At 36.0% G+C, this 19,111-nt stretch overlaps 1 protein-coding gene across 13 annotated transcripts in view; it reads left to right on the top strand.

Annotated features, from left to right (window-relative positions):
• ZMYM2 (zinc finger MYM-type containing 2) overlaps positions 1–19,111 on the top strand; it is an 83,625-nt gene that overhangs the window by 24,395 nt on the left and 40,119 nt on the right. For 9 of the 13 annotated variants that reach the window (XR_013776939.1, XM_079328148.1, XM_079328141.1 and 6 more), the window contains 5 exons: positions 1,264–1,549; positions 4,066–4,231; positions 5,026–5,238; positions 15,307–15,457; positions 16,213–16,328. Coding sequence is in view for 12 of the 13 variants with exons in the window: in XM_079328148.1 (XP_079184274.1) it covers positions 1,264–1,549; positions 4,066–4,231; positions 5,026–5,238; positions 15,307–15,457; positions 16,213–16,328 (932 nt within the window). In the remaining variant the exon portion in view is untranslated. The remainder of the gene's footprint in view (positions 1–1,263; positions 1,550–4,065; positions 4,232–5,025; positions 5,239–15,306; positions 15,458–16,212; positions 16,329–19,111) is intronic. The other 4 variants (XM_079328147.1, XM_079328138.1, XM_079328140.1 and 1 more) reach the window with 1 other exon arrangement.

Genomic DNA, 19,111 nt, shown 5'->3' on the forward strand with positions numbered 1-19,111 from the left:
TCCTTCTATTTAATAACAATTATGACCAAAATAATATCCCTTAAGAATAAAGTATGGGCAGATAAAGTAGGTAGATGTTTTTGATATCTGAAGTCATAGAATTTAAAATTATCTTTCTTATATTTGGGGATTAGTTGTGTATTAGTTCTAATAACACTGCAGAAATACTCTGAATCGCTGCAGATAGACATTCAAGACTAGGTAAGTTGTGAGTGCTGTCACAGTATTTGGCATAAGTGGCACACTATTGAAAATTTGTACAAATGTTTAATGCAAAATTGACTGTTCAGTTTTAATTTATGCTTGAGTAATGTATTACTAGTGATTGCCTTCAGATGGCAAACATTTCTAAATTCTGATGATAATCATTTTAAATGAAAGCTTAAATTCAGAAAAAAGCCTTGAAATGACCATTTGTTGGGGGAATTCTTCCCTTCCCCAGAACTATATCTTCTGTCCAGACCAAGATATGGAACATGTAGTTTAACATGTGATCTTTATAGGTGTATTTCTTTCAGAAAAAATGTTTTGCTTACATTCTTGTATGTGACTTATCCATATAGCAGGTTATGTTATAAAAGATTGGAAAAAGATAACTTTGTTACATGGTAGTTTATTTTCAAAAATGAGAATACAAAAATAGTGGAGCCTGAAACATGGGGACATGGATCTGTGTACTGCCAGAACTTAATAAAATATTATTTTCTAGATCCATTGATTTGTGCTGAGGAAGGTGTATCTCTCATGACTTTGCAAGTTTGCTGCTACACAGCATAGTTCTCTGGCTGCCAGCTGGACTAGGAGCCAGTTCCAGGGTTTTTCACTGTGGCTGGAAACATTATGCTTGTTAAGGCTTTAAAACAAAATAACTAATGGAAGTTTCAAATCTAAATTTGCAGAGATTGTCTCAAACATTGGTTTAGAAATTCTGTGTTGTCTGTTGGTATCTTTTTTTTAAGTTGCAGTTTTGTTTGTCTGAAGATAAGATTGCCAGATTCCAAACTCAGAGCAAGTGCTGCAAAACCTGTCACTAGATGTGGGATGGAACCATCCTGAAATTTGTTCATGATCTGAAGCTTTATAGCAATCAAGAGTGATACCATTAAACAGGATTTTTTGTATTAAATTTGAATTTAAAATTTAATTCTTCTGTGGTCATTCCTACAGAATAATGATTTTATGATCAGACATCTGTGAATACTATTCTCTACATACATATGTGTCTCTTGATTTACTTTTATGTTTGGGTTTTTTGTCTTCAAGATTCTTGGATATCCCAGTCAGCTTCCTTTCCTAGGAATCAGAAGCAACCAGGTGTGGATTCCTTGTCACCTGTAGCATCACTTCCTAAGCAAATTTTTCAGCCTTCTGCCCAGCAACAGCCTTCTAAGCAAGTTAAAGTCACATGTGCAAATTGCAAAAAGCCTTTGCAAAAGGGACAGACTGCATATCAGCGGAAAGGATCAGCTCACCTTTTCTGTTCCACTACCTGCCTCTCATCATTTTCACACAAACCTGCTCCAAAGAAACTTTGTGTCATGTGCAGAAAGTGAGTTTTTAATTTTGTGTTTCTCTAGCACCTAAATATGGTACTACTTAAGATTCCTATGCATGCATGAGAGTTGCTCGGTTAATGATATAAAATCTTTCTATGCTTTATGTAGTGTAGCTTTAGTCTTTGGAAATGTTGAATTCACTATGTCTACCCAAATAATAACAGCTTTTGAATTCTGTATGGGATATTGTTTTACTGAAAGCCAGGACACTAAAAATAATTTTCTTTTTTTTTTTTTTCTTTTAAAGTCGAGGTGTCCAAGGTGCTATATACCTTGAGATGTGATATACTTAATAGATGAAGTGCTTTATGAAAGAGTGGACCTTGTATTGTAGAAAACACTCATTTTGATAGATGAAGACATAAAATCAAGAGGCTTTAAAAGGATGAGAAAGGCATCCCTGCAAGAAGCTGGAAGAAACTTTGGAGTTCTTCCACTCTTGGTCATGGGGAATAGGAGAAGCCTTAGATTTGCCCCATAGTGGGGCAACTGGAAATTTTGTAGCTTAAGTGGGCAGTACTGAGAGAGTAACAAGAATAACTAGAAGTGACGTGTTTTAAATTACTGCTTAGGTTTGACTTACAGTTTTTCATGATTTGCCGTACTTGAAATAACCGAAGATAAGTCTTCTGTAATTGTGTTTTTGTAGTGTTAAGTGTACAGACTGTGGCTGTACTATCTTTTCTTTCAGTGTACTGTTTATTGAGCTTTTTGCACTTTTTCATATTCTCAGTCTGGGATGTGCTGCAGTGACACTGGTTAAAGGATGAATTTTTGCTGAACTAAAGAATGTTTGCAGTAAAGACTGCCTTTGTTAGTGTGTACTCCAGAGAGCATGGTCTTTGCTCAATCACAGATTTAAACTAGTGAAAACTTTTTTGCATGATTGTCCAATGTGCTGGATTAATGGCAAGTATTCAGACCCAAGCTATTGGTCTTTTTTTCCTTGACACTCAATAAAAATACTCTATGGAAAATATTGATATCCTGCATATTCATACCGAGGTACCCTGAAAAAACGCAAAATGTAAGATATTCTAGCTTTTAAAAAATAGATATAAATGCTCATATTCTCTGAACACTTCTGTCTACTGGGCTAGTTAAAAGTTAAATCATTACTCTTTTTATTGGCTTGTTATGTGTTTATTCACTATTATTTTTTATACACAATCTGGTAACTACCATGTTCAGCATGATCTGTAAAGATGAGATGAATCTTTTCTGACTGAAATCATGGCTGAATCCACACTCCCTCCACTCCCTTTCCACTTTGGAGATACTTAAGCTGTATATTGCAAGAGACTATGTACAAAACTGCCCTAAATGAAAAGTCTTTATTTTTGAATGATGAGGAAAACACCTTATTTCTAGTTTTTGAGGTTAAAGAGAATCTTTGTGAAGTCACCTTTAGTGACTTCACAGTTTTTGAGGTTATGTTAGTCTTTGCTTTTTAACCACTATGAAGTTTTTACTCAATCACAGTTAAATAGAAGATAATGTATGCATTAAATTATTCCTCTATATACCCCGCAGGAAAAGTAAAAATTCTTAGACATTTTGTTATAAATTCCTTTTCTTGATTTCTGTTTTCTGTCTAGGGATACAGATGTGTCCAATCAAATTTTTTATATATTCTACCCAACAGTATTTCCTATATGTCAGTAATAGGTTTTAGATTTTTGTGGGTTTTTTTGCTTAGAAGGCAAAAGGGGAGATTTATTTCCTCTCCTTACTTCTTCTAATATATGGTGTGTATTAGTTTGGGACAGTGTTTGGTGTGTTTGGTTAGAGCAAGGTTTGTTTGATTTCAAATTACTTTTATTGATCGTTGGTTTTCTGGTTTAAAGTGTTAAATTGGCACAATTCCATGAGCAACTGCATGTAGTGCTCAGATGCTTTGAAACTCTTTAAAGGAATGATGGAATTAACTTTCATAAATGTAGAATGATAAAACTTCTAGCAACATTTGTGGTAGAGTTCTAAGCTTTTTGGTTTGAGAAATACAAGAAAACAGCTTTGTTTCTTCTTGTCAACCTGTCCTGAGATTAATAGTGGAAATGGGGAAGGTACCTACAAATAAAGACCATTTCTTGCTTTTTATTATAAACCTGAATTTTTCGTATGAAACTTACATATAGCTTTTGTGTAAGAGGAAAAGCCATTGTAAAATGACCAGTTCAGATTTTCTGTGTTAGTTTTTTTTAATAAAATTGAGTTTGCCATAACTATATCAAATGGTGCATTAATACTGCTTAGTTGTACAATAATTTAATGGGAAAAAAGAACTGAAAGTTAAAGAAAAATGTAGAGGTTTACATAGTAAGGACTCACAGTAGTTATAAAAGTATTATCAAACTTAGTATTAATCCTGTGACTAACAACTGTACACTAAAACTGTTTTGAAATATCAACCTTGAAAGGAAGAATGAATCTTGCAACATATGTTCTTGTTTATATACGTATTTATACATAAGCACAACATTTTAAATTTTTTTTTTTTGTATTTCAGAGATATAACAACAATGAAAGGTACCATTGTTGCTCAAGTAGATTCAAGTGAGTCTTTCCAGGAGTTTTGCAGTACATCATGTTTATCCTTCTATGAAGATAAACAGAATCCCTCAAAAGGAGCCTTGAATAAATCAAGATGCACGATCTGTGGTAAACTAACTGAGGTCTGGTCGACTGCTTTTTGTTTTTCTCAATAATGACATATTAATAGCTTATATACTGAAATAAGAGAAAAGAAATGAAGAAAATGTAATATCTTCAGTATTTTGAGGGATTAAAATATGCAAGTTTAATAGTTCACAAAGAGCAGGTGAAGGAAGAAAATATTCCAAGAGGTTGATACTTGTTTAAGAATTTGAAGAACTTTGCTGATACTGTGTTCTGTTAGGCATAGAATCTTGTAATTATAATCCAGATTTCACACATAAAAGAATTGCTGATAAAAATATCAAGATCTACTGTATTACCTATTTTTCTTACTGTGTATTTTGAAAGGTAATGCAAATGGTTTTAGAGATCTGTAGAATATGTATAATTTTAAATTCTCATGAATGTATGTATTTTTTCTTGATCCCTTCTTGATTACTGAGCCCAGCATAGTTCAGGCTACTGCTTCACACAGCATATTCTGTGGGCAATTTTCATATGCCAGATTCTTCACCTGTAAATTGACCATCTCATGAAATTGCATAAATTGGCATTCTGCTCTTATATGCAATTACCACATCCTTCCCTCTGGTCTTTCCTTCTAGGCTGAAGGGTAGATGAGTCTAAGAGTGTTTTCCTAGAACTTTGGGGATTGCAGAAACATCCCTTTCTGTTTGTATATTTTGTGGTCATTTCAGGTTTTTAAATATTGATACAGTTATTTGAATGTAAGGCTTTTGACTGGTCTGCTAGTTTGAGGCAACTTTGTGCTTGTCTAGTGATATAATACTTTCTCATTTTTATTTTTTAGATTCGTCATGAAGTTAGCTTTAAAAATATGACTCATAAGCTGTGCAGTGACCATTGCTTCAATAGATACAGGATGGCAAATGGTTTAATAATGAATTGCTGTGAGCATTGTGGGGAGTATTTGCCCAGTAAAGGAGCTGGAAACAATGTCCTTACTATTGATGGTCAGCAGAAAAGATTCTGCTGTCAGAACTGCGTTGGTGAATACAAGCAGGTAATGACTTCTTTACCTATAAATTAAAATTAAATAAACATTAATAGTTCCTTAGCTTATACCATTACTAATAGCAGGGGTTTATTTCTAAGAAGACATGAGTAACAAAGACTTCTAAAAATGATAATAATTCCTGTGAGAAAAAACTATCTGCAGTGGACCTTTTACTACTATCTCTCTTTGATGTTGCTGTAATACCTATTTGTTAGTAAAGCAAGTGTAACGGGAATTAAATTTTGTTGATATTTTTTATTTTTTCTCTTGGTTGTTGCTGAAGTATATTAATAGCAAGCACATTATACAGGCTTTACTGCTCCTTTAAGTTATGGAGTTTTATGTATAAGCTCATTTGTATGCAGTTGAAACATTAAAAAAAAAACATGTATAACATAGAGATTTGACATTGCTGTGAGAAGGCTCTAACTGGTTACAGTTTGGCTGGATACTTTTACTATGTCTCATCTCTATTGTACAGCACAGGATTCAAAAAATCATTACTTTCATCCTTCCATGTGTTAAATTTTATCCTTTCATTTTATTTACTTGATTTGTTCTTCATTTATTGTTAAGACTGTTAAGATAAGTAGTAATTGTGTTTTAAAATAATTCCCAATAGTGATACTGATGTCTTTTACATTTTGCAGAGCCAGCTTAGCTCTGAACTGTTGCTAATGCTGGCTGGAAGGTTTTAATGTTAAGCACAGTATTCATAGTATAATAGGATAGCTCTGAAATACTAAATATTTCAGGGGAGGATATAGAATTATGGGGATTTTGGGGTTTTGTTATTTGGATTCTTTTGCTTGGTATGTTGTACCCTGAGTTTATAGGGGTAATGTTCTGACAGTGCTGTTTTATGTTATTATGCAAATTTATGTTTCTGGTTTTGAAATACACACTTGAATATGTGAGTGGCCCCTGCTACACATTGCTTGGGGCTCATTCTTCATCTCTTCCCATTTTTAAGAAACAGTGGTCCAAGAGAAGAGGCACTGCAATGCTGTGTTGTAAAGTTTTGTAATGTTGCATCATGTGTGCTTGTATTTTGTCTCTGGACACTGAGCTCTGATGCTCTTGGGGATGGCTGTTCCTATTTGTGTGCTGAGTATGAAGAGCCAAGCTGGAAACTTGCGTGTGTGAACAGCCTAACTGGATACGTAACATAAACGTTATTTTTTTGCCACAGCTGTACCAAAAGGGACAGGATAGGTTTTCAAGCTGCTAAAAACGTAGGCATGCCCAGAAGCCATGGAAAGACTTGAAGACACATTGAATGCATTGAAGAAACAAAAGTACAAGAAATTAACCTTGAACATGAGACATTCCCACAAAACCCGTATAACTTACACTGCACATGGAATTATGAAACGAGCATGTAATTTTGAGGTTGAATGACAACTTTGTACTTTAATGACAGAATATACTGTATTTGTTCACGTATTGATGTATTTTGTGTTTAGGTATGTATTTGAGGATGAGAAGAATATGGGTAGCAAGTTGTATGTTCTGGTTTAACTTAGGGAAGAGGAGCAGTTTGCAGTACCAGGAATCTTAATAAGTAGTTTCAAGTTGGTGCATTATTGTGAGAACCTTTAAAATCGGGGCACATTGTTTTGGTTCATTCACTTCTGACAGCAGATTTTATGCAAGCAAGTTCTTAATTCTTTTATCAAAATATATGGTACTATGCAACTATAATAGGCTGTGAGAAACTTGAGTGCCTGTGGGCATCTGTTTTGGAATGATAATTAGGTGTAGTTCTTAACTGGTAGGTTTCAAATATTCACAGTGTGAGGAGTTTGGGGTGTTAGTAAGGGAAGCTCTTAAGGGAAAATCCTGGGTGACCAACCAAGTAGCTTTCACAGTTAGAGAGTAACTAGACCAGTGGATAAGGGAAGAAATGTAGATGTTTATCTGAACTTTTGTTAAGCCTTTGACATGGTCCCCCACAATGTTTTTCTCTCCAAATTGGTAAGTGATGGATTCAACAGGTGGACTGTTAGGTGGATCAGGAATTGGTTGGATGGTTCCATCCAGATGGTAGTGGATCAGAGTCCTGATAAACCAGAGTATCATGTTCAGAATCCTGATAAACAGTGGTGACAAGTGGTGTCCCTCAGGGGTCCATGTTTGGACAGGTGTTCTTTCATGTCTTCATTAAGGAACAGACAAAGGCACCAAGTGCATCCACGGTGTGTTTGCCTATGACACCAAGCTGAGGGTGCAGTAACACACCTTATGATGGGATGCCATGCAGAGGGACTGGCCAAGCTTGAAGTGAGTGCATGGGGATCTCAGCCATGTCAAAGGCTTCACAGAAGTCCAGATGAAGGGCAAAGACCAAGTTCAGGGTGCTGCACCTGGGCTGGGGTATCCCCCAGTATGGCTGGGGGATACAGGCTGGGGGATGAACAGATGGAGAGCAGCCCTGCTATAAAGGCTTGGTGATGCTGGTGGGTGAGAGGCTGGACAGGAGCTGCCAGTGTGCACTCCCAGCCCAGAAAGCCAAACGTGTCCTGGGCTGTATCCAGTGGTGGCAGCAGGGCCAGGGAGGGGATTCTGCCCCTCTGCTCTGTGAGACCCCACCTGCAGGGCTGCATCAGCTCTGGGGCCAGCACAGGGAGCACAGGGACCTGCTGGAGAGAGCCCAGAGGAGAGACACCAGGGTGATCAGAGGGAGGGAGAACCTCTCCTGTGAGGAAGAACTGAGATAGCTGGAGTTGTTCATTCTGAAAAGTGAAGGCTTTGGGGTGATATAATTGTGAGCTTCCAGTAATTGAAGGGAACTTACAGGAATGATGGGACAAGACTATTTACAAGAGCACATAGTGGTGGGACAGGGGGAAATGGGTTTAGATTTAGAGAGTAGGTTTAGATTAGATATTAGGAAAAAACAATCTTCATTGTAAAGGGTAGTGAGCCATTGCACCAGGTTGCCCAGGAAAGTTGTGGATATCTTGGAAGTGTTCTAGGCCAGGTTGAATGGGGCCCTGAGCAGCTTGGTCTAGTGGAAGGTGTTCCTGACTGTGGCAGAAGGGATTGGAACTAGGTGATCATCCAACCCAGACCATTCTGGGATCCTAGGAATACATGAAAGTCAAACTAAGAAAGTGGAAGTTCTTCTAGTGTATGCTATAGGTGCTAAAATGGCTCAGGACACAAATACTTGAGAATATTTAGTTGATTAATATTTAGGTTTGAAGTTTCTTTAGATTTTTTTGAGGTGACTATGCTCAAGGAGTTCTGGTTTTTTAGAAAAGAAGACTGGAAAATGTCACTGACAACCCACTGGGCTGCAATTGATTAATTATGGGTTGTTTTGTTCAGTTGTTACAGTGTTTCCTTGGAAATTACTAGATCTTGCTTTAAAGGAGTGCTGCTGAAGGAGAGATTTTGGGAGAGCCATTATTGCATTCTGAAATAAACTTAATGAAAGAAGTAATGCAGAAAAAAATTAATGTAATTTGATTCCAGCATTGTGTTTTACAACTAATTATTGTGTGTCACATAAGAATTTTAGCAAATGCTTTCTTACAAACAGTTGTAAAATAAATAGGTCTTATTGGTATGAGCTTTGTATTAAGCAGTTTATATTGTAAATGTCATACACCTATCAATATTGCTATACATTTCCAGTTGTAATAAATGAGATCTCCTTATTACTTGTACCTATCTATATACTAAATCATAATTTCAAAAAATAAATATTACACTGATTTGAACACATAATTTTTCAATAACTCATCATGGATTTTTTCTTCTTTTCTTGGAACCAAAAACATTAAACTTGTGGGTAATGAAAATTACAGTGGCTCTCAGAATGACAAGTAATTGGATTACTGCAAGTAATCCATCTGCTGCAAAGTGCCTTTCCTCTGCTTTAGACTGTTCCAGGGAGTAAGAAACAATGCTATTCCTGGGATGGAGAGTAGCTTTTTTCTCAAATGTCCTGAGTCACCTTTCAAGGTGATGGATGCACTTAGCTTCCTACGTACCAGTTTCAGAACCTGCTTTTAAAATTAGACATGCATAATCTTTGATATTGCATTATGAGTCTTAATGTTCTCAGAGGTCATTCTCGTTCTTTCTTTCATAATGCTTTAGGTGATTGCAGAGTTTAGGTGTCTTTTTAGTATTAAAAAGTTATTAAATGGAATTAATAATTTCTTAAATAATTAAAAAGTAATAACTAGGCAAAACATAACTAATGCTCACTGAGTAAGTTAATTTCTCTGAGATAACAGCCATTGTGAATACAGCTAAGTGCAAGTCAAGCTTTTTTAAAAAAAAACACAACAATGATCAAAGCACTTCTCAAAAAATAAAATAAATTTAGATAAAAAGTGAAAACAAAACTCAATGGAAGTGTTTAATTTTTTTAAAACCTGAAGATGATGATTGCTACTTGATTATACACTCTGTTGCGCTGAGGTTCAAACTCTTCACATGTAGAGAGTCAAGAGGAACTTAAAGAATAACCCTAAAAATGGAAAAAAAACCCATAAACCAAATAAAACCATAGTAGAAGAGAATGAAATTACATTTGAATGGGAGCTGATTAAAATTGTCTGTTATTATACAAATACTGAAATACCTTAATGTCTTCAGGAGATATTTTGTATAATTAAAATGAAAATGTAGGCATTGAAAAATTAACTTTAGTAATTCATTAAAAATCATCTGTGCAGTAAATTGGGAATGACCTCAAATATGCCTGCATAAAGATGATAACCATATGCAGAACATACCTAGGTTGTTTCAGTATTTTTGTTTCTGCTACTATTGCATGTTTTCTGTGTCCAAAATTAGTTAACTTCCTTTTCACAGTAGTTCCCATGTTTGTGTCCTGGTTTGCTGGTTTTTCGTGCAGGCTTGACAGCCTCATTTTAAGAAACAGGTTGAAATATCCTGTGATTTTGTGACTTAGCTTGTGCAACCACCCATACCTTTTAATTTTGAGCTTTTCCAACTAAAGTAGTATGTGTGTGTCTGCTTTTAAAAATATTTTGCTTCCTTGCCAATCAGTCCATGGTGCTCTTGATTCTACCAAGAAAGCCTGTCATGCCTTGCTAGTTAAAAATGTTCCTTTAATTTTTTTACTCTGTTTCTGTAACTAAAATTCTTCTTAGAACATGACCTGGGATTTGCTTGTTTTGGAGGCTTTTTAAAGCGATGGTCTTCATCTACTGCCAGAAAGGAGTGAGGGGGAGAAGGAGTGGGAAGGGAACTCTAGCTATTTAATACTTCATAGGCTTTTTGATAGCTCTGGACTGAAGTGATGCTGAATGAATGAAAGGCAAGCAAGAGTTTTGAAACACTAATCTTAGAAAATCAAGGTTTTAATTACCTTGCTGAAAACAATTAAAACTCAGGAGGGAGTAGTTATCTGAAACTTAAATAATTGATTGTCTGTCATTTCATGTTTGCTTAGCTGCTTTTACAATGGGAAAGGATGAAACTAGTGAGCAGATACAAAGGAACTGCTAAGATCAGTATTTCAGTTTTTCTAGTTGGAGAGGATGCTTGCAGTGTCTTTTTATCTACTGAACAAATTTTCAATACTGAATAAAAGTGCATTTGGTTACTTCTTGATTAGATGAAGATTTACTACTGACCATGCTTCAAAATTAACAAGGCTGTGCCATGCCCCTAAGCTATTCACTTACAAGCAGTAGGAAAAAAACCCACCTTAGGCAGTTGTGCTGCCTTGTTCAGTTTCTGCTCCTTGCCAAAGAACTGCATTTATGAAACTCTTATTTGTCTGTTTTATCTCCATGCAGGGGTTTAAGAGCCTTCACTGTGTACAATAATTGCATTTCAGTTCTGCAGCTGACGATTATTTGCTTACATAGAGTTGGTACTTCTCCTCATAAAGTGTATTGTTATCTACTGTTTTAAATGTCACCAAAAGCTGTGATGGAATGTTCTGTCACTTAGCACTTTGGTAGAAGCATCCAGCATTTTTGACTGTTTTTTTTCTTGCCACATGCAGTATCTGAGGTTTTTTCCATGCTTCTTTGCTAATAAAGACAGTGTCTTTCCTGTCTTCCTTTTTATGTTAATAGTACAATGAACTGCAAAATCTGCCACTTCCTTCTGTTGTTATTGTTTTATAAACTCTCATTTCCAAGTGTCTGTTTCAAGAGTAAGTACTCTTGACAAAGTCAGTAATTGTTAGAATTGAACAGCCCACTTAAATTAAAGTGTTAGAAATACTGACCTTTTTTGTTTTAAAATTCTGGTCACTTTTAAAGAGTTGTTCTTTGGCTTCAGCCAGATCAGACTGGTTTCATAGGGGAGTTTCCTCCTCATATAATAAACCACTTTTTTTTTTAAGTCAAGTAAAACTCTGTTTGGTTTTAAGTAATCTCTGATAATACTGTTTTCTCATCTTATGCACACTTCTACAAATTGAGATAGCTAGAAGCTTTTTAACCATCTAACATGGTTAAAATCTTTATAAATCAAGGAATAATGATTTCCTCTTTTTTCTTGCTAAGTGATATGGGGAGGTTTTTTGAGACCTGTTGGTGTTTATGACCCCATGTTTCTTGGAAACAGAATCTGTTCTACCTTTTCTTTTACTGTTTATTTGCTCCTTCTTTATGGAACAATTTCTTTTGCCATTTCTTCTTTAAATGTATGTCGTAGGATTCGCTGCTATTCAATAAAAACTATGTTACCAGATTCCTTGGACATCTGTATATATCATAACTATTCAGAATACTATTCTGTAGATATTTTAGTTGATAAAGTTAGATGAGTTCATCAGAATTGTTAAAATGGCTTTGTCGTTCTGAAGAAGATTACACAGGGCAGTCAAATGTGTGAGATGTGATTTGTGTGACAGCACAGGAGTTTCTTGGAAAGAGGAAGCAAGGAGGTGACATGAGTAGGTATCATAGTTATGATGGAAATAACCACATCCATACACTGGTGTACCTGGAATAATTACGTGGGTGGGATTGGGGGGGAAGAAAAGGCAGAACAGAAACAGCTGGAACATTCAGTTAATGTAGAACTAACTTGCGTTTTGAGGCAGATGTTTGCAGCTCTGCTTTTCTCAGAGACAGGAAGACAAGTGTCTTGAGCGTGGGAACAAAATCAGCAAAAAGACAGAGCACTGGCAGTTGGAGATGCCAGGGAAAAGTACTGGACAAATTATTGATCTACTGTTTGCAGAGTTCAGCTGACGGAAGGTAAATGTAAAAATCACTTGGCATTCAAGGCCCACAAAAGCAATTGCTTCATCTTTTGCTATTAGGATGTGGGCAAATACTTTTGAGGAAGAGCATAGTTGCTTTTAGTGGCAAGAGAAAAATTTCCTCAAAAACCCTCTTAAGTGAATTTCATTTCCAGGAATTAGTATTTTTGTTGAAACAATTCCTTCAGTTCTGGAATATGTCACATTAATGTGCTTTTCTTGCATTTTGATAGCTGCTTTTGTAGTTTCCTGTTTGAGTTGAGCACTGTCCTAGTGAATGGATGGAATATTTGAAAAATATCTAGAACTAGTGACTTGCTAGAGTTATATCACATTGTTCAATGTGTGTTATTTTGTAAGTCTAACTTAATGACTTCCTCCACTGACAACATCAACAGAGAGCCTCACTAGACCTCTAATGTTTTTGAATACCCATAATGCAAAGAATGCAAGATTTTTTTTCTGTTTATAAGTGTGAAATTTCCAGATGAGACTATCAAGTTTCTCAGATAACTTGTATTTCTACTTGGGACAGATAGATAATACTGATTGAATACTTTCAGGTGTGCACTAATCTTTTGTTAATAATAATGTGATACTCATTGAGTTTTTTGGAATGGTTTTAATATTTGAACTTGGAAGTTTAGGGAGTCCTGGAAAGAATAATAAAAAGCAATAAAAAGGTTTAGCTTGAGGGATATGATTACAACATTTTAGGAGCAATACATTTAAAGAAGTTTTGGGCCTTCTGATTTTCATTTTGTCCACCTTGCCCTGTCTTCTTCACTTGTGTAACAATATGTGTTGGTTTCTCTTGTGGATATGGAACTTGTGAAAGTTTCATTTGCCTGTGTGTTGTTTTCTGGTTGTATTGCTGAATGCTCTTAGTTAAGTTTTTTGCCAGCATATTTGCATCAGTGCTTCTAGATTTATGGTTTGGTTCATTCTGGAGCTACCAAGGCTATTTGTACAAGCAGGTTTTTTTTAATGGTGCCTGTCCATTAAGCATATTCCAAGAAATTAAGTCCTTTGTAAATTGTAGGCTCCTGGGTTATTAATAATATAACTCAAGAGTTTTCTGGATGCCCTGCTTTTTTTTCTGAACCTGCCAGAGGAAACAAATGTATAGCAGCAGAATAGCTCCAACTCGCAGAACAATGTACCTGCTACATTTTGGTCTTGGTACTAAGTGTGAATTTTGTCAATATTTTGGCTGATTAGGAAGAAAAAATGATGTCCTGAGTAACATGTTTAAAGGCAAATGGAAAAAATTAAAATAGAAGGAAATAAGTATCCTAGAGTTGCATTTTACACCCTCTTCCAGGTGGTAGTTGGTGTCTTGACAGGTACTCCTTTTGAAGGGAATCCTCAGCAAAGGTTTAATCAAAACAGCATTTGAAAATTGTGAAGTTTTGTGGAAAGTTTTACTGGCTTCTGCAAGGTACTACATCTGATTTGTGTCACAGGCATTTGGATTTGTATATTTTTATGTGGATGCTCTTAGTATGGGAAAGATGACATTATAAACCCATAAATTCCATCTCTAGCTGTCTGTAAGACTGGATTTTACTAGTTTTCAAATTTGGGTACTGAGAAATAGGAAGAGCAAAGGTATCCTCTGAAGCTTCAGTCATTCAGAGCAAAGTGAAGTGTGTATGAAACATGCTTTTCTTTTCCCTTTCTTTCCATCTTGAGAATAGAGAAAGAGGGAGAGAGAGTGCCAAAATAATTTCTTTAGAAGGGAAGATATCTTGGGTGCCTAAGTGATGTTTTTGCAATACTAAGTAAGGTGAGAGGCTGTTTTGTAAGAGGCCCATCATTTTTGGTGAGGATTTTTCTCACCCACTGTCAAAACCATGATACTGTTTCTATGGGCAGAAGTGTCCAGAAGTTTTTTTTTTTTTTCAGAAACTTGCTTTATTGTACTTGAGATATTTTCCTAACACTGTCATACGTAATGCATGTAGCACATCAGAATTACTGATTTTGTATGTTGACTATGTCATTGGTATTTCTGCTCTGTGCAGCTTTTTCTGGGCTTTCAATAGAACACTTGTTCCATTCTGTGGAAGACTGTTGATGGACTGACTGCTGTGTTGAGAGGTGCCAAAATTAAGTTTGTTACCAGGTTCATGGAGTCACAGTTCAGTGTAGAACTGCAGTGTGTTCTTCCTGCCTGGAGGATTGAAGATAATTTTTTTTTTCTGACCAAAGTTTATTTGTTCTTCATATTCATAACTTTTTTTTCAGTGACTGCACAATGAAACAGATTGCCCAGGGAAATTAGGGAGTCCCTTTCACTAGAGATATTAGTGAACCATCTGGGATGCAATTCTGTGCAATGTGCTCTAGGAAGACCCTGCTTGAACAGGGAGGTTGGACCAAAGGTCTTTTCTAAGCTTACCCATTCTGTGAATCACATTAACCGTGCCAGATTCCTGTTCCTTTCCTTAAAACCATTGTCCCATCAAGAAGGAGAAAAGAATAGAGTTCTTTCAAACTCTTAACTCAGCACAACTTGTTGCATACTCTTACCACAGTTCAATTTGCAGACAGTGGGGTTTGAGATGGAATTGGGATGTTTTGGCTGGTTTGAAGTTTTTTGAGGGTGTGTGTGTGTGTGTCTTTACACAGAAGGTTAGTTTTAGCTGGCTTTTTCCCAGGAGTAAAAGACCCAACCATAGTGCTGAATGCTCTTCAGGGGATGATCAGAAGAGTTAGTATAGGAATGATCTGATGAGGGAGCAGATGACAGAAAAAAACTTCTCCTTTGTTTTTTTTTTTTTTTTTAAAGACCATAATTTAAGTCAAAACCCAAGCATAGTTTTAACTAATGTGTTGTTTTGCTTTGTTTTATGTTTTAGAAATGTGGCCAATTAACATCTTGTACTGGCTGCAGAGCTCAGTGCAGGTTTTTTGACATGACTCAGTGCATAGGACCTAATGGATATATGGAGCCATACTGCTCAACTGTATGCATGAACACACACAAATCAAAATATGCAAAATCACAAAGTAAGTGAAAAGGATGATGGGTTTTCATCACTGCTAAGAGTAGACTTTTTTCCTAAAGTTTGAACACTGGGGGTGGCTATGTGTGTTTTACACTTAGTCTGGGGCAATGTGACTTCGGAGTTTTTAACTTCATTTAAAAAAACAAAAGATCTTCTGTTGAACACCAGTAAATGGATCAATGAGGATTAATTTTCCTCACTGGTCTTTTTTGTGATGTTGGAAAGAATTTTCACCGGTCTTGAGGCTTCCTGTGAAAAAGATTATGAAGCATAATGTGCTCTGATGTGTCACAGGATGATAGTGCAGTTTTTTTGCATATGAATTCATGTTCTCCAAATTCTCATACGAATCCAACCCTGGTTTGGTTTTTTGGTTTTTTTTTCAGTCAATCAGTAGATGGATAAGAAGGGAAGTATTTATAATGCATATATATTCTCTAGATGAAGTTTTTGATCCTGTAAATAACTCAAAACGTGTCTTCTTCAGTATGCAAAGCAGATCTCAATTTGAAGTTGAAAATGCTCCAGTGAATTTTATGGGAGAAGGTGTTTTCATATTTAGTATTGATCTTTCACGGAAGCATTTATCCAAACTTCTGTAATTTCTTTTGTTTTGTGTGAGTTGTAGAAGCTGACTGGAAAACAGACTAATCTTAGTTTTCTACACTAAAAAGCTAAAACGGGCTAATCTGTAATGCTTTTTTTTCCCCTATTATTTTCTGTTTATTTTGTTTGTAAACTACGTTTTTCTTTTAGGTGTGGAAATTATTTGCCACTTTTGTAAACGAAACTCTTTACCTCAATATCAAGCCACAATGCCTGATGGAAAACTGTACAACTTTTGCAGTTCCAGTTGTGTAGCTAAATTTCAGGTTAGCTGTTGTGTTAAATCTTTTCCTCCCTAAATTTTTTATTTGTGCCTGTATTTGTGTTAAGTATTTGAATATTTAACTTGCTTGTATATACATGCTTGAGAGTTACAATTAACATAGCAGGTGCTTCTGGCTCATAACAATTTATTTGATCGAAGTTCTGTTTCATAATTATAACACTGGCTGCAGTCTTAAACTTATAGAACTAGATTATAGCAACTAATTTCTGCTTCATATTGTTAGAAAACACAAAGCTGTATCACTGCTCATCTTATTTTACCTCCTAAGCCTCTTCTTTGTGAGCTTTGCTGTTTTACATTGAAGATCAACAAATTTAGCCTCATTTGTACTAAACACAATAACAAAATTCTCAGGTTGAATGTAGAACTAACTAAGGTTTGCCATGGGGAAAAGTGATTCCTTCCTAAATGAAAGGTTGGAGCCTCAGCCATTTCATTTATGGACAAAACTAGCTGTTTAAATTGTGGCCAAAAAATGGGGGGTTGCAAGGCTAATGACATGCACTCTGGATGAGGCTGCTCTGCTTGCTGAGAGTGTCATATTTGCAGTGTGAAATAAGGTTAAAGTATAAGTGGAATGTGTTGTAGCCATTAATCTCTTGGTGATCCAAGGATATATTTAAATAATATGTTTTAATTTTTTTATGTAAAAACATTTTTCCTCAGATTTATGCTAGTAATTGATAATTGCCTGCTCATGGAAGGATGTCATACACCCACACAAGGTTTTCCCATTTGTCATTGAACTTTGCTCTTTCTTGTCAACTGGATAGCAAACTGGGCTTTCAATTGCTTCTTTAGTACACCCTGGGATGGACCTCTATCATGTAGCCATGTTCTGCGTTTCCTTCATAACCAGGTTGGCAGGTGTCTGTCAGTGGAACTGATTAACAGAATACCTGTGTATTGTGAGTATGTAATGACAGACCTGTTGTGCTTCTTGCAAACCCATTTAACATCTATTTTACAGTATGTGATTTTACAATTAATTGCATCCCCAAGAGCTCTTGGAACAAATACAACCAGGGAATGATGAATTCAAACTGGACCTTCTTGGATTTGCACATAAGTCAACATTATTGAATAGAACTGTCAGATCATTTAATGCTGTTGTGGGTTTGTGATCTTACTGAGTCCTTGTGCTCATGCTTCCATTGCAGTCTCAGTGCTGCACGTAGATCACTTGTCAGTGTTGCAGTGGAGTTTTAATTGAAGCAGCCTTGCAGTCTGTGAGTTCTCAGTAAAAACCAAGAATGGGTAAGTTGTCACTTGCTTACAGTTAGGTTGCTTCAGCAGCACTGTGGGATTTTAACTTTGATAGGTTTTGAATAATCACTGTGTAGAAGAATAACATGTATTCCCCATAAGGCTAGAGTTGAATGTATGAGAATAGCTTCTTTGTTCTGTTCATTAGTATTTAGGTGGAAAGGATGGTATTGCCACCATGTGAGCACTGGACTGTAAATGCTTTCTTCAGGCTTCTCTTGTACCCAAGTGACACCTAAGGTATTAAACCTCAATTGAAAAAATGGTCGATTTACTATGGTGCTCCATATTTTTCAGTGTTTACTAATGGAGATAACTCTTGCTTTAATTTTCTGGCTTCATAGTCATCCCTTTTTCCTGCTGTGCCTGTCCTTCCTAGACTTTTTTCTTTAAAGGTTATTCTTCTCAGAACAGAATAATTGCTGTTACACCTTTGTTTCCTCACTTCTGCAAGTATTTTAGTCCTTTTGGTTTACAAATGGGTAAGTTTGTTTTACAGAACTTCAGGATTAATTATAATTGTGTCTTAGAAATAACCTTTTATTATAGCTAGTTGTTCTTTTAATGTAGTGAAATATTGCGAAGTTTCAGCTGAGCTGCATGTTGTACAGTTTATGTCTGTATCTACATTCTCCTTTGAGCAGCCAGCTTGTAAGAGCATTTGATCTTATAAGAAATAGAGTAAAGGTGAGAGAATAGCCTACTTTATGTGGTTTTCTGTTTGGTAATTGGTGGTAGAACAGTGGGACTGAATCTTGTCTTCCATACTCTGTCTTGGAGGATGTTATTGCAGAGTTAAAGGCAAAACTGTTCCCGAGGCATGTTGTTTTAAATCAGTATTGATTCTGGTACTTCTGCTGGGTCAGTTGAAGATCTCGCTGGTGAGGGAAAAATAAACTACTGATTATTATATTGTGAACATGGAGGGTGTAACATAACTGTGTTCCCAAAGTTAGCAGCTTGTGTAAGTGTCTGACAGTACAAGCTACCTGGCAAAACACAAGTCTGTACAAAATTTCTGCTAAAGCTTTAATTAGTTTGGGTTTTGCTTCTGATTTATGGATGTATCTGCAGAATTGTAGGACCAGTATGGGTAAGAATTACAAGTAAAATGGCTTTTAGCAGGAAACTGTCTCTGGTTATTCAGTAATGTTCTCTTTCACCATTGTGGTGGTGCTTGGAAGTGTTCTTGGCTATATGCATTGCATCTCTCTTTCTTGTACACACGTGAGTGCACACAGACAAATACTCTTCTAAAATTGATAATCATAAAAATATTTGAGGCTTCCATGCCCAGGCTAGAATGTCTGTGTGTGTATGAGTGTGAGGGAATTGGTTGTTTCCTTCCCTATGTAATTTAGTGCTCTTGATTTTGCTTGTGGAACTGTCCTAGTGAATGACAGCATATAGAAGATTCCTCATAAGTCCTTCTCTCATGCACTTTAGGAACAACTTTTTTCCTCAGCTGGAAAAATATACCTAATCTCAGTCTGGTTG

The sequence above is a fragment of the Erithacus rubecula genome, assembly GCF_903797595.1.
Source record: "Erithacus rubecula genome assembly, chromosome: 1".
Classification (NCBI taxonomy): Eukaryota; Metazoa; Chordata; class Aves; order Passeriformes; family Muscicapidae; genus Erithacus; species Erithacus rubecula.